Source organism: Sphaerodactylus townsendi, linkage group LG04, assembly GCF_021028975.2.
Source record: "Sphaerodactylus townsendi isolate TG3544 linkage group LG04, MPM_Stown_v2.3, whole genome shotgun sequence".
Taxonomy (NCBI): domain Eukaryota; kingdom Metazoa; phylum Chordata; class Lepidosauria; order Squamata; family Sphaerodactylidae; genus Sphaerodactylus; species Sphaerodactylus townsendi.
This window is the reverse complement of record NC_059428.1, coordinates 97,990,024-98,012,861: the sequence shown is the minus strand read 5'-3', so window position 1 is coordinate 98,012,861 and position 22,838 is coordinate 97,990,024. Positions and strand designations below refer to the sequence as shown.

Genomic DNA, 22,838 nt, shown 5'->3' with positions numbered 1-22,838 from the left:
AATAAAGGTTGGTGGACAGATGTGTGTTCATTATTCGTTCACATTTGGATGTTCTCTGCAGCCTGCAGTAATGATTTCCATGCCTGAACAGGCCATTACAGATGTAACACTGTTGAGTACATATCAAGTCCACTATTTTATGAGGGAGCTCATTAATGCCTCAGTTACTACTAGATGTGCAGTTATCAACTGATGCAGATGTAAGTATGAACTAGCTGCAACTATTATGTGGATCACATAGTGGTGTTATGTATATTTAGCAGCATCAAAGTAAACCATCATTTGTCACAGTCACTACAGCACTACCTAGACAGCTGTAGACTATTTTTACAAACAAATATTTGTTCATTAAAGCCACATTCTAAAACACTAAGGCCCTTTCCGCATCGCAACGGGGCTGGGGTGCGTCGGCATGAACAATGTCGGCACACCTTACACGCGGGACCACGTTCATGGGGCCCGGTCCCAGGAGGCGGCGAAGCGGCCCGGTGCAGCCTTAGCACAGGTTGCGTTCTGTCAGCAGCCCGCAGTCTGGAGCAACGGCTCTGGAGTCGCAGGCCAGGGGGGCGTGTCCCCTGGCCTCTGCGACAAGCCGGAAGCCAGGAGACAAGGTAGGCGTTTGGGAAAGGGGGGGAAATGGCGCCTTCCAACCGCTGCCATTCATATGGCAGCGGTTGGAAGCCGCTGTTTCCGAAATACCTCGCTCAGGGAGCGAGGTTTGGAAACAGCAGCTTCGCCCCACTCGGGGGTTGCGAGGCCACTGCTGCTGCGATGCAGCGGCGGCGACCGTGCGAACCCCTCCCCAGGGACGCTGTTTTTAGCATCCCTGGGATGCTGTATTCCGCCCATGCGGAAACAGCCTAAGAGAAAAGCGTATTCAGATACTTTATAGAACATTTCCTCCACCATCATTTCCTTTTCCTTTATAAGGGCCAAATTCACACATCACTCTCCTAGTGAAGAAATTCTAATGCCCACATTAATTTCTGCAAAAGGAATGTGGGTGACCTTCTAAGGGAAAGCACAAGTAGTTGTGGCTGAAGATCCCTTTACACATTTCTCCATTTCTTAGCTTCTCACAGATGAAAGAAATCCAGGTGGGCACACATACACACATCACAAACTTGATCATTTTCTGTAAAAGAAAAGCTGAGTTTATCTCTGGCTTTTTCTGCACAACACAAATAAAATGCCTTGAAAACATTTATAAGAACTGTTAGGAGGGATTTTTTTGTCCACAAAGCACAGGAAAATAAAGCATTTCTGGTGACAACAGTTCTCCCAAACTACAGAGGTATGGAAACTCGAAATCTGCTCATATTACTGATTCTCCTATTGTGGCCCCGTAGCTTCAAAGATAGCTCACAGAAAAAAAATTTAAAAGGAAAAACAACACAATAGCATTGTAACTAATTATAATTAGCAAATTAGTAAATAATTAGCAGGCAATATTGAGTTTATTCATGTACTTAAATCACTGAAAGTGGGCAGCCACAATGCCAGTTGAGGAAACGTTCTGTGGGGAACGTTCATCAGATGACAGACAGCATGGAGAATCCTGAAGCAACAGAAAATGGCAGGAATGGCAGCAGAGAAAATGGAAGTGACAGCTTTAAACTCAGGCAGGAAAAATAAAACGTTTTCTCCTCTGCACACAGCTAGCAGAAAGTGTCTTAAAAACGTCTTGGGGGGGAAAGTCACTAGTTCAGCGTTTTCAAAGCGTGTTGAAATCAAATGTTTTCAAGATGTTTGCGGGGAGGTGGGGGGAAGCTGTGAGGAGTTCCTCCTCAAAATGGTTCTATTTCAGTCTTCCAGCCATTTTAGTTGTGTTGTGTGGGGAAAGCCTCTGTCATTTATCTCTCACAGTGGACATTCTAATCTGAGCACAAAAAATGTGTGGATTTTCTGAACAAGATGTGAGTGAATGGAAATAGAAACCCATCCATTTGTCAAGTCAAAGTAGACTTCTCGTTCACAACATAAGCCAAGTACTGCTCCTTAGAGGGCAAGGTATTCGATGAATGTGTGGTGGTGCCAGTACAACTAAAGAATCTTATCTGCCTGCAATCATGGAACTAAGTGAAGGGTAAGAGAATCTCTACCTTTTGTAAAAGTAAAGGGTAGAGAATCTCTACCTTTTGTAAAAGAGAATTTCTACCTTTTGAGAGTAAGGATACATCTTCTTATAGACCCTGTCTCTGCCCAAGAAGTTGCCTTTCTCCTGAGGAGAAAAGGGAGATCAACAGAGGAAAAAGAAGAACAGTCTGAGGGGTCTGAGGTCTACAGTCACCAGGAATTCTTGGAGCAAAGGAATTATCAGACTGGAACCAAAGGTAGAGATTTTAATGTTGACTGTGATGATTAATATTGACTGTGACAGGGAGTTCTGGGAAGAAAGTTCTGGAACTGCTATGTTCCTACTCAAGTAGCAAACTCAAAATGCCTAGTTAAGGAGTCACTCCCTTATTACTTTCCATCACTTTTTAGATTGAGCTTTCCTGGTTACCTACCTCATTGAGGTTTTTGTCAGTGTGGTTGTTTGTCCCAACTGAGGCTGGTACAATGATTTAGTCATGAAGAACCTTCGGTGCTTACGTACATATTGACATCACACCACCACAGCCTGGGATAGCTGATCCTTCCTTCTAGAAATTAATGCCAGTGAGAAAGAGGTGGGACTTCATTTCAAGTGTACTTTCTTTGTGATATTATCTGTTGAATTGTCCCTTATCTAATTCTTTTATGGTTGCTGGGTTTGTTTGGTTTTTTATTTTTAACAAGGAAATATAAAAATTGCAAAATATAATGTTTGAGGAGGAAAGCATAGCATGCAATTCATAAATATTTGAAGGAGTTTGAACAGACCGAAAGGTAGTATTTCAGAGGGAGTTTTGTGTCCTTTAAGAAAAACCATGTGGGGTCACCTAAGCATATCCAGCAAACACTCCTCTATAGAAAGGAGAGTTACAATAGGAAAATGGATTTCCAGTGAAGCTTCATCATGATTCTCATCATTCAAATAAGTGGAAATGGGTTAATTCGAGTGCAGGTGAATTGTACGCCCTACCAATAGGAACAGCATTCCTGAAAACATAGCAAAAAATATGCCTACTGGAGCCAAAATAAAAGACCACCCATAGCGTACATGGATAGTAAAATCTGGACAGTCTATTTTCTTTGTGGTCACATAGTTGTTGAGATCAGCCACTGCCTGGAGCCAGATGACATACATCACAACCACCACTGTGAACAAGATGCCTACAGAAGGGAAAGGAAAAAAACAGCAAAGATTAGTTTATTGAGTGAAAATACCCTGGAAAGATTTGAGATCCTGGTGAAATGCTAGACATTGTCAGATGAAAGGCTTAATATTATTGTGCTGTTGCTAACCTTGAATACTGAAATGGAAAGAGTGAAGCAAAAAGAGTGTAACTTGAGTATTTTTTACCCTAAAAATAAATGTCTCAGAATATAACAAATCTGCATCAAAAATACTTCACACTATATCTTTCAATACTATGTTATGAGCTATGCATGCAAAAATCCCTGGTCCATATGTCCTCACAGTCACAAACTCAGGAAACCCCAGAAAATACCTCAATGGCCTTCTGAAATATGGCACCTTATAAAGTTTGCATAAAGATTACTGAGTTATGGGTTGCATGTATATGGTTTGTCATTATGGGAACAAGTCTGTGAAATCTTCATATCTACATGTTCCCTCCTCTTCTCCCTTTGCAAATGGTTCCTTATTTTAAGACCGACACTGAACTAAGCAGTTACACCCTTGTAAGGCAATTGAAACCCATGGGCTATAACCCTGCTTAAAGCTGCCTTATTAAAGACTTCTGTTTTCACAGGAAATAAATGCAACTTCTGAACCACAAACTATGGCACTTTTCCCCCTTTACACCGGTTTTTCAGCCAGAAGTGAAAACACAAACTGAATTCCACAATATGTGATGGGTCTACTTTCAATGAATAGATTGAATAGAAATATTTTTAATATAAAAATTGGTTGGAGAAATTGGAGAAAAATTGGAGGAAAAGTTATGTTTGTTCAACAGTGCAGTAGCAAACCGAACAACATTCACAGTTTGCGGTGATAATGGTCTAGCGATGGTACTTAGGTTAAATGATCTCTAGCATTATTTTCTTCATTACGGCTGAAACCTTTGGTACCTGAGGCAGAAAAAGGAAATGGTATCTCCTACCTGCCCCCCACCCATACTGGCTAATTAATACAGGGCACAAGCAATTCTCCTGCGCAATCCCTGCAGCAAAGGAACTGGAAAATTTACAACAGTATGGCAGTTTGTATGGCTCACATTTGTTGCAGTGAAACTTGATCAAGAGAACCTTCCAGTGAACTGGAACCTATGGTTCAGTATGTCTGTTTCCTACCTGTCCACAACAGAGCCAGAGCAAGGGGGAACTGCGCCCGGGGCACGTGTGCACCCTGCGCCCCTACCACGCCCATGCCCTGGAACACCCCCGGAACACCCCTGCCATGGCGCGCGCCTGGTGCGTCACGCACCTCCCAGCTCCCTTGGTGCTATGCCACTGATCCACACTGCATGTTATTGCAAATCCATTACCAAAAGCAGATATCTTACTTCACTTCACTGATGTGCTGGTGCTGGTTTCATGGGCCATTTTAGCCCAATTTTTTGGCTCCTACTTTATACTGCTTTTGATACTACCACCTGTTGTTGTTGTTGTACACCTTGTGCTGCAAGTTCATCATGACAGCCAGTGGTATTGTGCTGGTGTTTAAAGCCAACCTAAGAGTCAGGTCTTTCACCACTAACCTAATGCCACAGGTTGTCATAACAAGCAACCAGCAACTATCCATGTTGGAGGTTTAATGGCAATGGCAACCAGCAACTATTCCTGGAATGGAGGTTTAATGGCAATGGGCTGTAAAAGACTAGTTTTTTACAATGCATGTTTGAATCTGTCTTGTGTCTGTGTGTACCTGTGTGTCTCTGTGTGCTGTCAAATCACAGTTGACTTATGGTGACCCTGTAGGGTTTTCAAGTCAGGAGACATTAGGAAATAGTTTGTCCTTGCTTGCCTCCACATGGGCTGGGAGAGTTCTGAGAGAACTGTGACTGGCCCAACATTACCCAGAAGGCTTCATGTGGAGAAGCAGTGAATTGAACCTGGTTCTCCAGATTAGAGTTCGTGACTCTTAATTACTACACCTCACTGGCTCTCTTACTATCATCAACTGTGCAATAAATATAAACTAGCACTGGAAACTTAAACAGAATTATACCTTTCTAAAGCTTCTGATTTCAGGGGTATAACTCCTAGACAGAGTTACTCCAGTCTAAGACCTTTGAAAGGGCCTAACTCTGCATAGAATTGCGCTGGAAAAGTCCTAAGACAACTAATGACTACATGACAGACTGAATTGCCATCATCGTTATACAAAACTGTGGAACAACATTCAATCAATTTTCTGCAGCCACACCTTCCCCTATCTCTGAACTATCCTTATCTCTTCCTTTAGAACATTAGGCATGTTTTGAAAGTCCAGGAAGAACCCAGTGCGAATCTAATTGTCAGTTCCTTATGACAGGGAATGTGCAAATGGAATGCATTATTTATTCGGGGGAAACTGTTCTTTTGCCTCTTATGCTGACAATTATCAGGAACAGAAGTAGCCAATATTTCCAACTTCAATAGCTGAGGTTGCCCTCATACTTACCATCATCTTGAAGTAGCATTCATTTTTAGAAACTATTCAGACTACAACCCATTTCTACATTTTCAGCTTGTTAGACCTTTTGCTCAGGGCACAAATGTCTGTTGTTTAATGTAACAGGATTTAAGAGAACAGCAACAATTCACAAATGGCCGGAGAAATTTATTTCTAAAATAAAATATGTGTCAGAGAGAGATTAGGACAAAATGCACACTCATTCTGTTTCCCCACCCCATGTCGTTTCTATTTTGCTGTTTTATTTTTAAAGAGTCTCATGTTTGATACACAGTGCTGTGCAGTGAGATAAGACATGATTTCTCAGAGGTCAGTTGTTTCTGTCATTAACATTTATTCTTTTGAATCTCTTTTCACACATATACTTAATGCAGAAAGAAAAAAACCACCAACCCTTTAGAAATGCCTGTGAATTCTGAAGCAATTTCCTGGCCTTTAGTATTATTCTTCCCACGTAGAAGAAATGCCTTTCACTTGTCAGCAGCAACGGGCTGTTTAAAGCACAAAGCTTCCACTATGCAGACATGAAGTCAACAGGTGAGCAGAGTGACAGAAGCCCTAGGCTGATGCCTTTAGTAAATTTAGAACTAAGCAATCGTTTTGTTCACGTGTTTACCTCATAGGTTTTCTTCTCACTGGGGCTGTTGTCAGTGTACTTATTGATACTTTTTATATATTAACTAGAAGAGACAAATTCAGCTGTTGAGATTCCAGGTATCTTCTGCTTATAGAGCCCATGTGATAGCAATCACAATGAGCAGATATGTCTAACAGTATAATTTATCAAGAACTGAGCAAGATCAGAAGTTAGCAGCTGAAGGATTAACTGGACAATGTCCCGGGAGATCCATAATCAGCTAATTCCAACATTTTAAAAGGCCAATAGCTGCAGTGTGGGCCTTCATTCAGATCACATCCATGGCATGAACATCTATTTACATGGGCAGATTCAACCGCGGGTGGTGGGGGGTAGATGAGTGGCAGCCAGGGATAGCGCAGCTGGACCATCTCTAAAGAAGTTTGTGGAGGTGCATCAAGAAGAAAAGAGAAACCTTCCTGACTGCATTGAAAGGCCCCTATCTTGTCCAGTAGGCTGTGCCACTCTTTTTGCTGGTGTAAATACATCAGCAAAAGAGGCGTTCCCAGGCTGACTAAAGTTGGCCTCACCCCCAGAAATGCATGTATCAGCACTGGTGCACCAGTGCTGCACCTCCTGCACCAGAGAAGTACCTGCTCAACAGCAGCACCCCACACTGGCGTAGATACTAGATATGCCTCATGAAGTGGGACTGACATCGACACTAGGTCATGCCATTTCCAAAGTCCTCCCCCCCCCCTCCCATGGATTGCACTGTTAATGTAGAAAGCATTTGCAGTGTTTATTGTTTTCATCATCTTGGCAGGACATTGTAATTGTTTTCCTTATGAATGAAACTGAAGCTTGGCCATGAACCGAACAGTGAACTTCTTTGGCCAAGCATAAATTTGAACTCAAGTATTCCAGACTAAAGTCAAAACCTGGCAGGCTTAAGCATACTTGGGATTTACTCAGCTCATCAAGAGAACTGTGTGAGGAAAACACTCCAGATTTCTCAGTAGCTCCCTTCTGGCCTTTGTCGTTACAGTTCTTCCAACCATCACAGTCCAGGAATCAGTTCTACAGATATCCTATATAATTTTGGAATGCTAAAGGATTGCCCTATATGACTGTATGAAAACACTCCATATCCATTTCTAATATACATGTCCATTGATGACATGATCAACATTATTATTTATGTATATGGACAGAAAGAAAATCCATCTGACTTTCTAGGTTTATTAAATGATGTGCGTCTTAATTTGTATACTGCATAAGACTAAAAATTAGTCATATATACTGTATATATATAGTTGTGCAAGAGTCACTGGGCACAATTGCAGCCAGAATGTCTCCTGCCTATCTTCTGTTTAAATGAGTAGCAGATGCATTATGAGCTCTTTCAGACAACACTGTACCTTTCAATTAGATTTGTGCTGGATAAATTCTCAGCAAATTGTGCTTTTTTAAAAATTAAAACATTAAAATCAGTCAAAAACAGTATTTCCCAGAACGTTTTTCAAGGTACATATATACTTACCAGCAGCAATGAAAAAGCCTCCCCCCACTTTGTAGAGGACATGACTGCCAAATGGTGCAGCACAGATGATAAAGAAACTAGCGAAGACCACCGTGACCACTCCCAAGAGTAGGAGAATGGACCAGAAACCACGATAAACTGTATATTCCCAAGGGGAAAAGAAACAAAAAAGTGGGTTTTTTTCAAAAGCATACTCAGAAACCAAGCAATTTTATAAGACTTTTCCCCCACTTGCTTTCATTTTTCTCATTAGCAAGCTGAATTTGTTCCTGCACTGCTTCCTACATAACAGCAATCTAGACACCATATGTCCTTCATTAGGTTTGAACGCCAAATCCTATCAGATGATCTTGGAATATAATGATGTTTATTAGAACACTATGAAACCCTGTTGCTTCATGTCTACAGAATATATGTATGTGGTTAATAAGTTCATTTACTTGGTCAATGGAAATTGTTCATAAAATGGTGTGCTGAACAGTTGCCAAGATTCTTGTAGATAATTATATGGTTTTACTAGATAAAATTTATTTTACCGAAGTAGAAACAGAGACAACAAAGAAAGTACATCAGGAAATTCTTAGGATGGAGGTCTAGAAACTCAAACTTATTATTTTCTTTTAAAATACAGACTTTCTTTTTTTTAAAAAAAAGTGATAGTTTAGCATACTTTTAAAAAAGTGTACATACATGTGTTTTGTTTTTTTCAAAAACTAAACTAAACCAGCAACAGAGTAACAAGGCAACATATATATATCCAAAATGAAAGTCAAGTTTACTGATCATCACAGAGACATTCAGAAATAATAGAAAAGTTCTTTGTGTATTTTTCAACTCAAACATCAAAAGTACAAAATCTCATTGAGCCAAGGGCAAGCAATGCTGAATTAATGGAAGATTCTGGTAATAAATGAGCTAGGGTTTTGTGACATACAGCAGCCAAAAAATAATTGTTCATAACAATAATTTAGCTGCTTAATGGCATATCTATTTTTGGAGCCACTTTAGCAAGATGATAGCTCTGGAAATAAATTCATTTTAGACATTGTAGAATAGGCATTTTAATTCCTCCTATTAGACAAATTATGAGTTGTCATGGTCCGCAGAGCTAAAAAGTATGAGATAAGCCAAAAAAGTCATGTATTTCAAGCAATAAGTGGGTATCAAAAGTCATTTAATAAAAGATATGGAATTAATAACACTGAACTAGGACAACTTGCAGTCATTCAGAAATTTTATGTGAATAGGCATCTGATCAATTTTTCAGTGTATGAAATTTCAGCAATCTATATTGTATATTATCTTCAATGTAGATACTATTTCTATTACATATGTTCATCAAGGAATGCTTTCATTTCTTTCAAGTGCAGATAATTTTAAACATGTAATTTTCATATTTTGTCTATCCTCCTTTTATTAAAACTGATTGGGAATAATTTCATTATTTTTAAAGGTAAAGACTGCACCAGCTTGATTTTTTTTTAAAAAAATGATTTTTTCCTTTACTGTATATTACATTATTTCTACGTTCACCACTTACTGAATTTCTGACAGCAAAAGAAAACTAAAATTCATTAAACAGAAATATTTTAACCTGGCCTCAAGAATGCCTTGAGAAACATGTACAAAAAGCAATCCATGGTAAGTGAAACCTTCAATATATGGGCATGTCCACATTTAAACTGACTGAAGTTTGTTTGGCTGTCATGACTCTTAGCACAAAAAACTGGATGTAATAATGTGAGAAGAAAAGAACCATGAATTGCAAGAGCAACTGGAAATTTCACTAAGTATCATCTAACTCTGTTTTGGTATCAAGACTTTAGTAATAAAAATTTGAATGATCTTTTTCTGTAGGGTTTTTTTTTTACTTTTCAATCACTAAATGATATTTTGCTGCAGATTTGTTTGTTCTTCCCTGGTTTCTGGAATGTCAAAATCAAATGCCCTATTTTAAAATCTGAAAGAAACAGCAGTCAGTTTCATATTTTTGTTATTATCTAAAATGCAAATTATTGCCATTTCTATTAACCTAGTCATGATATAACAAAATGTGATGGAAAGAGTCAATCTTTTTCCCCAGCTGACCATCTCATTTTTGTTCATCAAAACAGTTTGTAAAGAATATCTTAAAATTCTATAACTAGCAGATTTTTCTGTAGAGCAATCCAGTCTTGCAGTTTCAATAAGCATAATAGTCTTGACCCAATTGTGTCCTTCCACTGATTGAAGACCCTTACTCAACTATGCTCTATTAGAAGATGTGTCAGAGCAAGCATTACTTCGTCAAATAAAGGTATAATCTACTGAAACAAGGCTCTTTGCTCAGTGGAAGACAAAATTGTGATCCACTCAAACACAACCAAAAGCAAGCACTTTAGCCTATATGCATACAAAACTCTTACATTGCAGTTTATGGGCCTTAAAAGTTCTTAGATTTAATCATCTTATGCTTTATGGAATTCCCATGTTTCACAACAAAGAAAATGGACCAAGAAAATGACCTTAAGTATACCACCTGCACTTCAGGTCCCAACTGCAATGGCAAAAATAAGAGCCATTCTCATTGGTTGCCCTTTAATGTTCTGACCAAAAAGATTTGCCAAAGTTCGAGTCTCTTTATATTTCAAAAATGATGTGAGAGATAGCCAGAAATGAAAAAAGTATGGAGAAATAAAGCTCAGAATAATTAGCAAATATGTCACCTATCCTGTGTAACAAGTCTAATTACAAGTCCAATTAAATAATAATCAACTGAAGCCCAGAATACTTTATTTCTACCTTTTGTGTTAGCCCACCTGTGTGTGTGTGTGTGAGAATGATTGTATAAACATAACCCTAGTTGCTATTCTTAAGAGCTAAATTATCCCCCACCAGAACAAATATATTTACAATTTTCATACTCATGATATTTCCTATAGTAAAAGTAGTTGGATGTAGGAAAGAAGCATGGTAACTCAGCCAGTGCTATGCACTTGAAGACAGACTACTCTATCTTGCAACATGATTGAAGAGAATAGTTTGCATAACGAAGTCCACAACATTTTTCTCCTTCACAACACTTGATTTGGCAATGTTACATGGAGCTAAAAATATACTGGAGCCTGGAATGGTACAAGAGGATCAGAAGGATAAGCTGTACATCAGTCTGAAGTTTGCCCTAGTGACATCATCAGCCATGCAACTAATAAATTATTCCTTAACGCCCTTCATACAACAACACTGACATTCATCTAGTCCTCATCTAGCAAAGAGCAAGCATGGCTTCTCTAAAGCAACTCAGGCCATTGTGAGTATGAGATGTAAGCCCTAATGCTTGCCAGTTGAATGAGCATGAATCACTCATATCCATGAGAGGAACAAACTCATTCTAACCCACTGTGAATGTGTGAAGCGTCAAGTTGCAGCCAACTTATGGTGACCCGGTAGGATTTTCAAGGGAAGTGATTTAAAATAAATGGTTTGTCATCACCTTTGCCCCCCAAAATCTTCCTTGGTGATCTCCCGTTCAAGTGCTGACCCTGCTCAGCTTCTGAGATCTGACAACATAAGGCTATCCTACACCATACCACATCCCACCCCAGTATGGTTCATAAACAATTTTAAAGGAATTTTGCTCCTGCGTTTGTTTCTACATGCCATAGGCAGTACCCATCTTCTTATCATATTTTGTTGACCTGCCAACACAAACTACCCCACCAACATACCTACTCATCTACTAGCTAAGCTGTCTGCATTTTAATGTAATTATCCCAAGTAATGCTTCATCATTGATGAAGACTCGCTTTGAAACACTATGAAAACACTGAACTAGTGCCCAGTAAATCAAACATTACAGCAAATATAATTGTTACTGAAATCAATAGCCACATATCTCCATCCCTCTCCTGTTGGGTAATATAACTTGCTAGAAGATGGATATCACCATTTTCTTGTGTTTTGCTCCACATTATTGGTTGCTGCTGACTGGAGATGGGAACATTTGGAAAGTTGTCACACTGAGACGTGGATGGATTGAAAAACTTAACAGAGGAAGAAAGGAAACTAATCCTAGTGCTATGGGCAGACTGTGAATTCTCTTTAGTGAAACTCTTCCTTACCTGCCTGCTATCCACCTGAACACAGAAGCTATCTTGTGACTGGTTCTGAAGATCTCCATACTTCGGCATTCACGTTGAGGCTCTGTGTCTAGGTCTAGCTCAGGATTCAATGGTTGCAATACAACTATGGATCTGTTGCAACGTATATTTGCAAGTCAAGCAAACTGATGTGATTTGCTGTTTTGGTCTATATTGGAAGGAGTAGAAATGGTTATGTACATACTTCTTATTAAAGTTTAACTTATGGGCATATCTAAACTATGGAAGGGAGAGAGGCTAAAATGAGGGCTACTGGATCCAAAGAACTTTCATGAGGCCCTGGGGGTTATGATCTGAGATGACAAGCTTTTCTGTCAACACCCTGCTTGACTTCTGGAATGAGGAAATAATATGGGTAGCTGGCAGAATTATTTCAAGGCCTTCTACCACCCCCACCACCCTAAACCCCACAGGAATAAGTTGACTCTGTAATGTAATATACTACAAAAGGAAATAAGGGTAATACTTAGCTTTAATAACTATTTCAGAACATCTTATCAAAGTTTACCAATGCAGCATTTAGTAAATCATTTTGACTGCAAACCTAAAAATGCTTTCCTAGGAGTAAATCCCACTGAATTTACCTCCAGACAAACATGATTAAGATTTCTTCCTTTGTCTCCATGTCCCCAACCACCACTGGTCAAATGAGAGTCTCTCAGTACTATTAATAAATTTGCTGGTCTAAAGCAGGGCAATAAATACCTGAAAGGTGCTGAATACTATTTTTTTTAATCACAATCCTAGGTTTAATCACAATCCTAGGTTTAATCCTAGGTTTTCCTCACCTAGGATCTCACGCCCTTTGGTATATTATGATACATGAGCATACAATGTTTGGAAAACGTCATGTGACAAAATTTAAAAAAGAATCATCCTGAGTAATGTTTTGCTATGTAGATGTTTTATTTTTGCGACTGAATGTTGGGTTATATATTTATTATTAGGTTAAATGTAGACCTCTACAGTAAAAAAGGGAGGATGGATGGATGGGTGATTGAAGTGTGTTATGTTTGGATGGTAGTAGTATAGTAGGGAGGCAGACTGGGTGAGAGAGAGAAGTTGTTCAGTGGGGTTGAGGGAAGATAGTGCAGTGGGAAAAGATATGGGCAGCCCAATGCAAGGGGGCAGACCCACCTTTGGAGCCGGCGTATCCCTGTGTCATTGGGGCACCCATAAAGGACAGATGTGCCAGCAGAGAGGAGATTTACTGTGGTGGATGGGCATTGTGCAGATCCGTGGTACCCAGCCTGAAAGCTGTCACCCATGTCTAGGCCTGCCAGGTAAGAAAACTGTGCTTGCATGGCCGGGGTCATTCTGGAGGCAGGCCAGCTGATGGAGCTGATTTTAGTCAGCTTCCAGTGCCTGCCCAGCCCCCTGTGCACTGGCAGAGCTGGCCTCAGAGATATACCATGTTTGTTATGGCATATAGATGTTATCTTCTATGGGGATCCTCACAGCCAGTTTCTGTATTGGGGGGGCTTCCTGCACCATGGGGAATCCTTTGGCAGTGGTGTAGTGCCCACAGGGCAGGGGGCGCGATGCCTAAGGCGGAGCAGCAGCAGAGGCGTGGCTGGGCCATCACGGGGGTGTGGCGTGGTGTTCTGAGGTGTGGCGAGGGACACCGCAGCAGGGGCACAGGGCACGCTCCCCAGGTGTAGTTTCCCCTCACTCTGTCTCTGCGCTTTGGGGAGGGTGGACTGGCGCCAGAGCAGCACTGTCCCTATCCGCTCACCCAGTCTGGATTGGGCTGTTAGTGTCCTGTGGTTTGTGAGAAAAATCTGTTTTCTGTGTAGAAGTTATTAGTCTAAGTGACAAGTGAGGAAAGTAAACTCTTGTGACTAGGTCTGTTTAAAAAGCTTCAGAGAAAGAAAAATAACTGCACCTATCTGAAACCATTATGCTTATGAAATCGTTACACTGTTTTTTTCTAAATAAGTCTATGGCCCTTTCCGCCTTGTGTGAGGAAGAAGTCCGAGGTCAGCGTGAATGGCGCCAAGCCGACCCCTCTGGGACCATTCACATGAGCGGTCCCAGAACACGCCCGGGGCGGCCTTGGCGCAGAGCTGCGCTGTCGTCGAGGCGTCCCTACACAATCACGGCCCTCCCGGCATGCTCGCCAAGGCCAGGGGACACGCCCCCCCACTGCCCTGCACGGCAGCTCCGGAGTCGCAGGGCAGAGGGAGCGTGTCTCCAGGCCTCGGCGACGCGCCGGAGGGCCACAGGACGAGGCGGAACCTGCGAACATGGGGAGAGGGAAGAGTAGCCGCCGCAGAAGGCTGCCCTTACATTACGCCTGGCAGCGGCTCCGAGCCACCTTTTTCCAAAAACCTCGCTGGGCAAGTGAGGTTGGAAAACAGTGGCTTCGTGCCGCTCGGGCGTAGCGAGGGCAGCGCGGCTGCAAAGCAGCTGCACCCCCTGTGCGAACAGCTCCCTGGGGACGGTGTTTTTGCCGTCCCCAGGCCACCGTATTCCGCCCATGCGGAAGGGGCCTATGTTTCAGAGAAAACTGCTTTATTTAGAGTAATGGATCCCCTTTTACCACACACACACATTGAATATTCTGTTATTCTACCAAAAATAACTAAGTCATTCTGTTCTTTGAGTCCAACTAAGAATTATATGTAACACCTGTAAAGACACCTCTGTAGCATTTTGATGTGATGGGTGCAATTCTGCCTCCTTGCCTTCCTTAGCATTTCTTACTCACTGTTGATGCTATCAAAGGCTCTTGCTTTTGAACACACATCACCTCAGAACAATACAGAGGTGACTTTACAGGTATTGCATATAAGGGGTATCACAGAAGAGCAAAATGTTACACTCTGGCTTTTATATTTATTTATACAGTTCCATCAATGTGATTGGCACTTTATAGACTACAAGTAGACAAGTCCCTGCCCTCAAAAGTATATACACTAAAAATTGAGAATAAAAAGCCGAGGCTGCCACTCCCCAGTCTTGATCTTGAGGAGTGAACCAGGAATTTATCTGGCTTGCCCGCCATGACTATCACCCCATTTCCTCCCATTGCAGTTCCAGGTTCCCACCACCAACCTTAAGCCCACTGCCACTGCTTTGTGTCAGAGCCTCTCCAGGCATCTCCTAGCCTCTCCAGGCATCTCCTACTGCAGCAGGCAGAACTGGATCACACCAGATTACTGCCAATGAGCCCGGCCAGCTTTGCTGGGTCCAGAGCAGCTGCCGGGATCCCTGTCTGTCTGGAGAAGCCACCTCTGTGTCAAAAGGGGTTGGAGGCAGCTGCCAAAACCGCATGCAGAAAACACTTTGTTTAGTTTTGAGGGGGTTTAAACCACCCATTTTAAAAAATCACAGACACAGGCAGCACAGGTGGGAATTAGATATACTGATTAATCAATTATAAAATGATTTTTTAAAAACCTTGCAAAAGTTATTGTTTTTAAAGAACGTTTAAAAATAAACAGATTCTTGACAAGTGTAACACTACAGCCATTTTTCTTTGTAAACAAAATGGTTGAGGCACCAACTGAAGAAGCAACATAGCAGTGTTGATTTAAGATGACATCAGTTTTGGAAGAAAAGTCTGAAAGGTGGTTAACTGCTAAATGTGCAACCAGGAGGAGGAGGAGGAGGAGGAGGAGAAGAAGGAGAAGGAGAAGGAGAAGGAGAAGGAGAAGGAGGAGGAGGAGAAGGAGAAGGAGAAGGAGAAGGAGAAGAAGAAGTAGTAGTAGTAGTAGTAGTAGTAGTAGTAGTAGTAGTAGTAGTAGTAGTAGTAGTAGTAGTAGTAGTAGTTTGGATTGATACCCCACCTCAAGTTGACTTACAAGTTCCTTTCCCTTCCTTTCCCCACAACAGACACCTTGTGAGGTAGGTGGGGCTGAGAGAGTTACAAAGAACTGTGACTAGTCCAAGGTCACCCAATAGGAATGTAGGAGTGCAGAAACACATCTGGTTTACCAGATTAGCCTCTGCTACTCAGGTGGAGAAGTGTGGAATCAAACCCAGTTCTCCAGATTAGAATACACCTGCTCTTAACCACTACACTACGCTGGCATATAAAGCTGGATGCCCCTGAGACCTCAGCCCCAAGTAATTCCTGTTTTTGTCATGGGTACACCTGAGTGTGTGAACCTAAAATTGATAGGAGAAACCTGAATTACACATATGTCAGAAGTCATTGAATTATGCCAAGGAGAAAAGGAATACGGGGCAGCTGCTCTATCAATCGTGCAAAAAAAAAAACCCACCCTAAGAGGAATCCAATTAAGGGCAATTTCCCCCAAGGACCCCAAAGCCTCAAATTTCCAAAACAATAAGCAATAGAATGATTCCAGCAATTTACTCAGTATCTAAATGACTGGACAGGAAGGCTCCAGCCTTTCCTTAGTTGTGACCAGTACCTGATCATAGGTTTAACTTCCCAGTCTCCCTGAGGCAACATTTTTGGTACTTCCCATGCCCAAAAGTAAACTTCCCTCTACCACACATATAAAGGAATTATTTTCAGGCTGGCTCATCCTTGAAAGATCCCATTTTTATTATCCTTACAATCCAATGCCAACACTTCTTCCCTTCCTCATCCCATGCAAAAAAGTATACAATTTTCCCCCTTCAATCTTAACTATTTCTAGTCAATTTTGGACTAGTACTATTGGCCCAATCTTATAGCTGCCCCCTTATCTCTCTGATCTCAATTATTCACTCCATGACCCTGCCATTGTGCCTCCCTTCCCCACCTGGTTAGTTTCAGTTCCTTCTCAGAGTTGGTGGAGGATACCCTCACGCTTCTCTTCAGGAACAGACTCATACGTTTTCTTGTCTTTCATGGGTTCATTCCTTTGTGTAGGCATTCAGGCTCCTTAGGGAAAATTTTGTTCTTTATTTGCTGTTTTGCTTTTTTCCTTTCAGTAGCTTCCAGTTTGCTCTACTGTATTGCTTAAATTAACTTGGCCTCTCTTGTGCTTATAAAATGAAAACAACTACTGTTTTGGAGTATCTCCCCCCTTGTTTTTCCAAGTGTTTATCTGAATATGGACCTTGGTATACACAGGCTAAGATTCCAAGTAATGCAATATCCAAAGTAGATGTGTTTGTGCCTTTCCAAATCATGACACTGGCATGTACAGACTGATTTGGATAACAGGCTGTTCTACTTTATCAGAATTGGGGGCCACCAGGCAACCCACACTTCTGTCATGAATTAGCACTAATTAATGATAAACTCTGCAATCCTATGCAGGTCTTTAAGGTGATAGCACTTGTTCCTTTTATTTTTTGCCCAGTTTTGCAAGGGACGTATAAAAAGTACCTAGCGTCACTGCAATCAAGGGATGTAACAGGAGACACTTGGAAAAGGAATGGAATGTCATCTATGAACTATGATAAGTATGAAAAATGTAATGCACTCAGAACATGGCTAAATTGCAGACTTGTAACATGAACAAACTTCAGTGTGCACACAATGTGAGCAAAGGTGACAAATACTATACCTCATGCTTCTTTCATTTGAAATAAGACATACAATTAGGGAATGGGTAACTGTGGACGGGACATTGCGGGATCCCTTGGGGTACCTTAAATCCCACTTTGCACCCACACTATATATTCCAGCAATGTCTGCAAGCCTTGCCTTAGTGTTTGCTATGGAAATCTTAAAATCATAAATATGCAATAAGATTGGCCAGTATAAAGCCACTTAAGAGGTATGTTCCTGAGCCCAGTTTCTTCCCAGTATTGTATGTGAACATGTGTAGGAAAACCAGCAAGAGGCTAAACTGAATCTGGCTTAATATATGACAGACATCCTGCTTCCCTTTCCCCCCCTCCCACATTAAGTACTAGGATAGATACAGAGCTAGATAGTGCTTTGGGAAATCTCTATTGCAGCCTAAAACCTAATTCATAATTATTTTCTCAACCAATCCACAAGGAAAACTAGATTGGGGAAAGATACTCTCAGACAGATACGTGGTTAGAGAAATGATAGCATTGAAAAAGTCGGATAAAAGTTGCATAATATAAATCCATAAGATGTTCCCATTTTAGTCTCTTTTGTGGCAAAAGATTTTGTAAGAAACACTTTTTAAAAGCTATAAATAAATCTGAAACAGCAACAATAAATAAACAAAACATTCAACCAAAATAATCTATAATTATGTATATGCACTATGATTACATCAATAATAAGAAAATGCTCAGGAAGGCATTTCTCTTGCTGATCACAGGTGGAAAGGCCTCCATCAACCATGCAAAAAGACTATGCTAGGGATTATGGAAAGTGTGTAACAAAAGCCAAATGGATATGGGAGGGAAGAGGAATTGGCTGCGATTGAGTGAAAAAGCAGGCTTGTTCCAACCCTGAATATAATCAATTACTATACACAAATTTAAGTCAGAGTTTGCAGATGACCCCTAGCTCAGCAGTAATAGTAGGCAGCTAAATGGTCTAACTCAGAATTAGGCATCTTCTTCCTTGCAGTGATAATTAGGTCAATGGAATTATACATTTTATCCATTATAATTCTTTAAGATGGCTCTTATTCTAAACATATTTTACCAGCAACAGTATGCTACATGAGATGGTATCCAACCTTTATGGACAGACACATGTTGATGGTTTTGCAACTCAAGATTATAATATGAAAACAAGACTTGAATAACAAAAATTCCAGAAATAGGCTATCAAACCCAGAAGACGTGGTAAGCCATGGATTTGATTCTGGTACAATTGAAAACAAAGTGAATGCTTGCCAATTTGAATGTATGAAAGTTGCAGCATTCATGCAACATGGGGCAACATCAACTTATTTATCTGGCCCAGCAGGATAATCCTTTTTTCATGTTTCGGAAAACTGTGAACAGTATTCAATGCCAAGCTTGAGAAATACTGTGTGATGGTTTGGCCTTTAAATACTTTAGGTAATAGTCTTGAAAAATCAAAGCTTTTGTGTAAATATAAGGGAATACGAGTTCAGTTGCTTGAACCTTCATAGGCTTTTTCTGCACAACCAAAAGAAAACCTTTTGAGGCAGGAAATAAGACGTTTCCTCTGTAGAGTTCCACTAAACTTTTTATTTCCAGCCTCAAAATATTTTATACACATCCTCTATTTTAGTGATTCTTTTTGCAAAAATGTTTTCAAAACATTTTCACTTACTGTGCAGACATCTTTAAAACATTTTATAAGTTACTGGACTTCCTCCTCAGTGCCATTTTCTGAGCTTGCTCTATCATCTTGGCTTACTTCCATCTTTTTTTAATGTTACGAAAATACAACCCATAAAGAATCACAGCACAAAGCTTTAAAGCACTGAAACTATGAATCTACAGAGACATTAACACAGGAGAATCACAAAATGGCAGCCAGGAAGCGTTTTCGAGGGGGTGAATGCAGACAAACAGGGAGGATTAAAAATGTTTTACAAATGTTTTCAGTGACTTGTGTGAAAATGATCATAGTGCAGTCCTCAGCAGTCAATAGACTTAGAATGGGTAAGTATAATTAGGATTGGAGTGCTGTGTGGTTTCCGGGCTGTATGGCCGTGTTCTAGTAGTATTCTCTCCTAATGTTTCGCCTGCATCTGTGACTGGCATCTTCACAGGATCTGATGTCAAATCCTCTGAAGATCCTCTGAAGATGCCAGCCACAGATGCAGGCAAAACGTCAGGAGAGAATAATACTAGAATACTGCCATATAGCCCGGAAACCACACAGCACTCCAGTGATTCCGGCCGTGAAAGCCTTCGACAATTCATAATTAGGATTGTCCTATTAGTCTGTTATCCTCTTTGTAGTAACAGACAGTCACGGGCTAACCCTAATAACCCTCCTAACACCCTGCTGATCAAGAAAATACTCACTAATTGCTGAGTCATAGGCAGTTGAATTGTGTTCATCTCGGAAGAAAGGAAATGGAGAGAGATAAGCATGGGTGCAGTTCTTAGAAGGTGCCTGGTTAGCTGTGGGGGGAAAGTATCACATGTTAACACTCTTGTTCTCCATTTATATCCAAACAGAACTTTTATCTTACTCAAGTATAAATATCTAAGCAGCCTTGGTAAATAAATAGTTGGCTTCTGTTTTACTTATTGAGACATTTGTGTATATCTTTCTTAAATGCATGGTGGCTTACTAATATAAAAAAATAACCCATAATAAATTGTTACGTGTGCCCCTCTTCTCAGACTCCTGGAATTCCCAACCACCAAGTGGGGCCTGGAGTTTTCCCAGAATGCCAGCTGTGGAGAAAATCGTAGTTTCAAAGGCTACAGTCTGTGCCATCACTCCCCTGCAGACCATTCTTCTCTCCCTTAATTTCACTTTCCCCAGGCTCCCCAGAGTTGGCAACCCTATGTCAAAGTCATGGGACATTCCAGGAATAGTACTTATCTACACTGGCTCCCTTTTAACAGAGAGGGACTGGAGACTTGAGACATTTTGTGATGTGTGTGCTTTGTTTACAAGGCATTTTTATCCCATCATTCCTTGAAGGAGCGCAAGGCTGCATCTGGGGACTTGCTTTCCCCTTTGACTCTCATAACAACCCTGTCAGATCTGAGCAGTCACCAGTAATCTCTGCCCATAGGCCACTGCTGCTTTTAAACAATATTTTGAATTCTACAATATACAAGTAGAGAATAAGAGGAGGCAAAGAGGCACGGCCACCCCACACCAGATCTGCTACTCTACACCAGATCCCAAAGACACTGAGAGATAAAGACTGCACATGACACAAATGATTAAGCCTACACAAGCTGTGACTGTTTGTTCTGCTCTGTCTCTCTTGCAGAACCCAAACTGGAATTTCTGTTCACAAGGACACACCATCTGCCCACTCCTTTCAGCTGAGAGCAGGGTTGTCAGGCCACGGCCAGCCACTCCAGATAGAAATGAGGGGCAGGGGCTGGCATGCCAGCATTGTGCCACCAGTCATGTCTCTTCTGATAAAAACAAGGACTAATGTGGCAAATGCTCTAACATCTTTACAACAAGGTTTTACGACAGTGTTTTTGCATCTGCCATGTCTCTTTGGAGCATCTACCATGTCACTTCTGTTCTTTACCAAAACTTATGTAGGTGCACCAGCACAATGCTGACACATATTTCATTACCACCCCTATTTCCTCTTGTTGGTGCCCAAAGCACTAGTGGGCAACAAGACAGGATGGTTGAAGGCCTCCGGCTACGGCAAAAGGTTATTTTGTTTAAATGAAATTTGGGAACTCAGGTAACTTGATGAATAATTTAGTATAACACCATATCAGTGTAAAAGTGGTCTCACAAGAACCTAGAGAGAAAAAACTGAGAAGAAAAATTGAAAACTAAAAGCACAAAAATGCATGCAGAAATCAGGGGATAAACTGAAGTACTTTGGGTCAGATCTAATGAAAAAACTCCATGAGGAAAAGCCCGTCCTCCACCATTTTATCCCCCCAACAATCCTGTGAGGTTTGGTTGAGAGTAAGTGACTGATCCACAGCCTCCTACAGTGCTATGGTAAACAAAGTTACACTTACACCCATTGACTTAACTGGGCTTAGAGGGCAACAACTCTACTTCAGGTAGCCTAGCTAATAAGCTTCATAATACAATAAGGATTTGAACATGAGGCTCCTTAGTTGTAGTCTAACACTCTAATCATTACATTGCAAATTCAAGAATCCAAATAATTATATACATTTCTCTCTTTGGGTGAATTCTTCCAAGATCACATTCCTGGAAAGGAAGCACCCATTCATTCTATAATTATATTGTCAAACTGGGATACTTACTGTACCAGAATTTCCAAATACTGTTAGTATTTTCAATGCTCCCTGAAAACCAGCATCTCCAAAAAAAACCTTCATGGTGGTAGGTAATTTCTTCCTGCATAAAATAAACACGCTTTATATTTTTATCCTCATTAATACATGCATTGTACTCTCCACTGTGAATCTGGACAAACAAATAACAGAATTTTCAATACAAATTTTTTGACAACAAAGTCCGTAGAGATGGGGGGGGAGTAAATTCCTTCCTTTCTCAATTAATTTTGAATGCAATAAATCCAACCAATGCAAAATAAATGAAAATGATTTTCCAAATATTAATAGGATTTAGATCTAATGAGATTTAGATCAGCCCTGCATTAAACTATGGAAGTTAGTTCTCATCCCTGAGAGAACTGTCCGTATAGCAGGGCATGCTGAGAAAAAAAAATGTATACTAACCCTGGTGTCATTCAGATCTTCTGAACACCTTCCAACTTCTGTAGCAAGAAGCCAGTATTCTGTTCCGAAAGCAACCAGAAAGAACAAAATTCCAAAAGCTCCAAACAAGCCTCCAAAAAAGATTGCAACACTCAATTTCATTGTGCACTTTTTTTTAAAGAAAATTGAGATCTATTTACAATTAGATATCTACAAAATAATCCTACTTAGAAAAAGTTAAAAGAGGATTAAATCACAAGACCGGAAGTCCTGTTGAAGAAAGTCTCTGAAGATTTTTTTTAATCTTCTTTGATGGGATTTTCCACCCTTGCTGCAGTTTGATTTGTGTTCCATTAAAGTGCTTGAAACCCAACAGATGGACAGAGCCTTCTATTTTTGAACACTCCATGAAAGAACTTTCACTAGTTCTCTTAGCTGGGCGTAGCCAGCCAAAAATAGCTGACCTTCCCTTAGCTGGATATTGACTTGAAATACTGTTGAACTGGCTGCATCAACAGACGTGGAAGGGGGATAAAGTTACTTGCACTCTTGCTATTTAGCATACGTTGGGTTTCAGCACTGGCAATGGGAAGCACTTCCAGTGTGTACCACCTGCAATCTCTGTGTCTCCTCCCATTAGCAGGCAAGGAATGTACACATTCAGTTACGGACAAACACAAA

General features: G+C 40.7%; 1 protein-coding gene across 2 annotated transcripts; it reads right to left on the bottom strand.

The window, feature by feature from the left end:
- Window positions 1-760: 760 nt before the first annotated feature.
- Window positions 761-22,538, bottom strand: TMEM182 (transmembrane protein 182). 2 transcript variants are annotated; one of them, XR_007244413.1, is made up of 6 exons: window positions 22,179-22,538; window positions 21,741-21,834; window positions 19,830-19,928; window positions 7,849-7,986; window positions 2,159-3,258; window positions 761-2,102 (listed from the first exon to the last, which is right to left on the bottom strand). XR_007244413.1 is itself a non-coding variant. In XM_048495607.1 (5 exons), the coding sequence occupies exons 1-5, from the start codon at window positions 22,317-22,319 to the stop codon at window positions 3,035-3,037; spliced, it is 696 nt and encodes a 231-aa protein (XP_048351564.1). In that variant the 5' UTR covers window positions 22,320-22,538; the 3' UTR covers window positions 761-3,034. The 2 variants fall into 2 exon arrangements, 1 of the variants encoding a protein (XP_048351564.1); XM_048495607.1 differs by having other exon boundaries at window positions 761-3,258.
- Window positions 22,539-22,838: the final 300 nt, after the last annotated feature.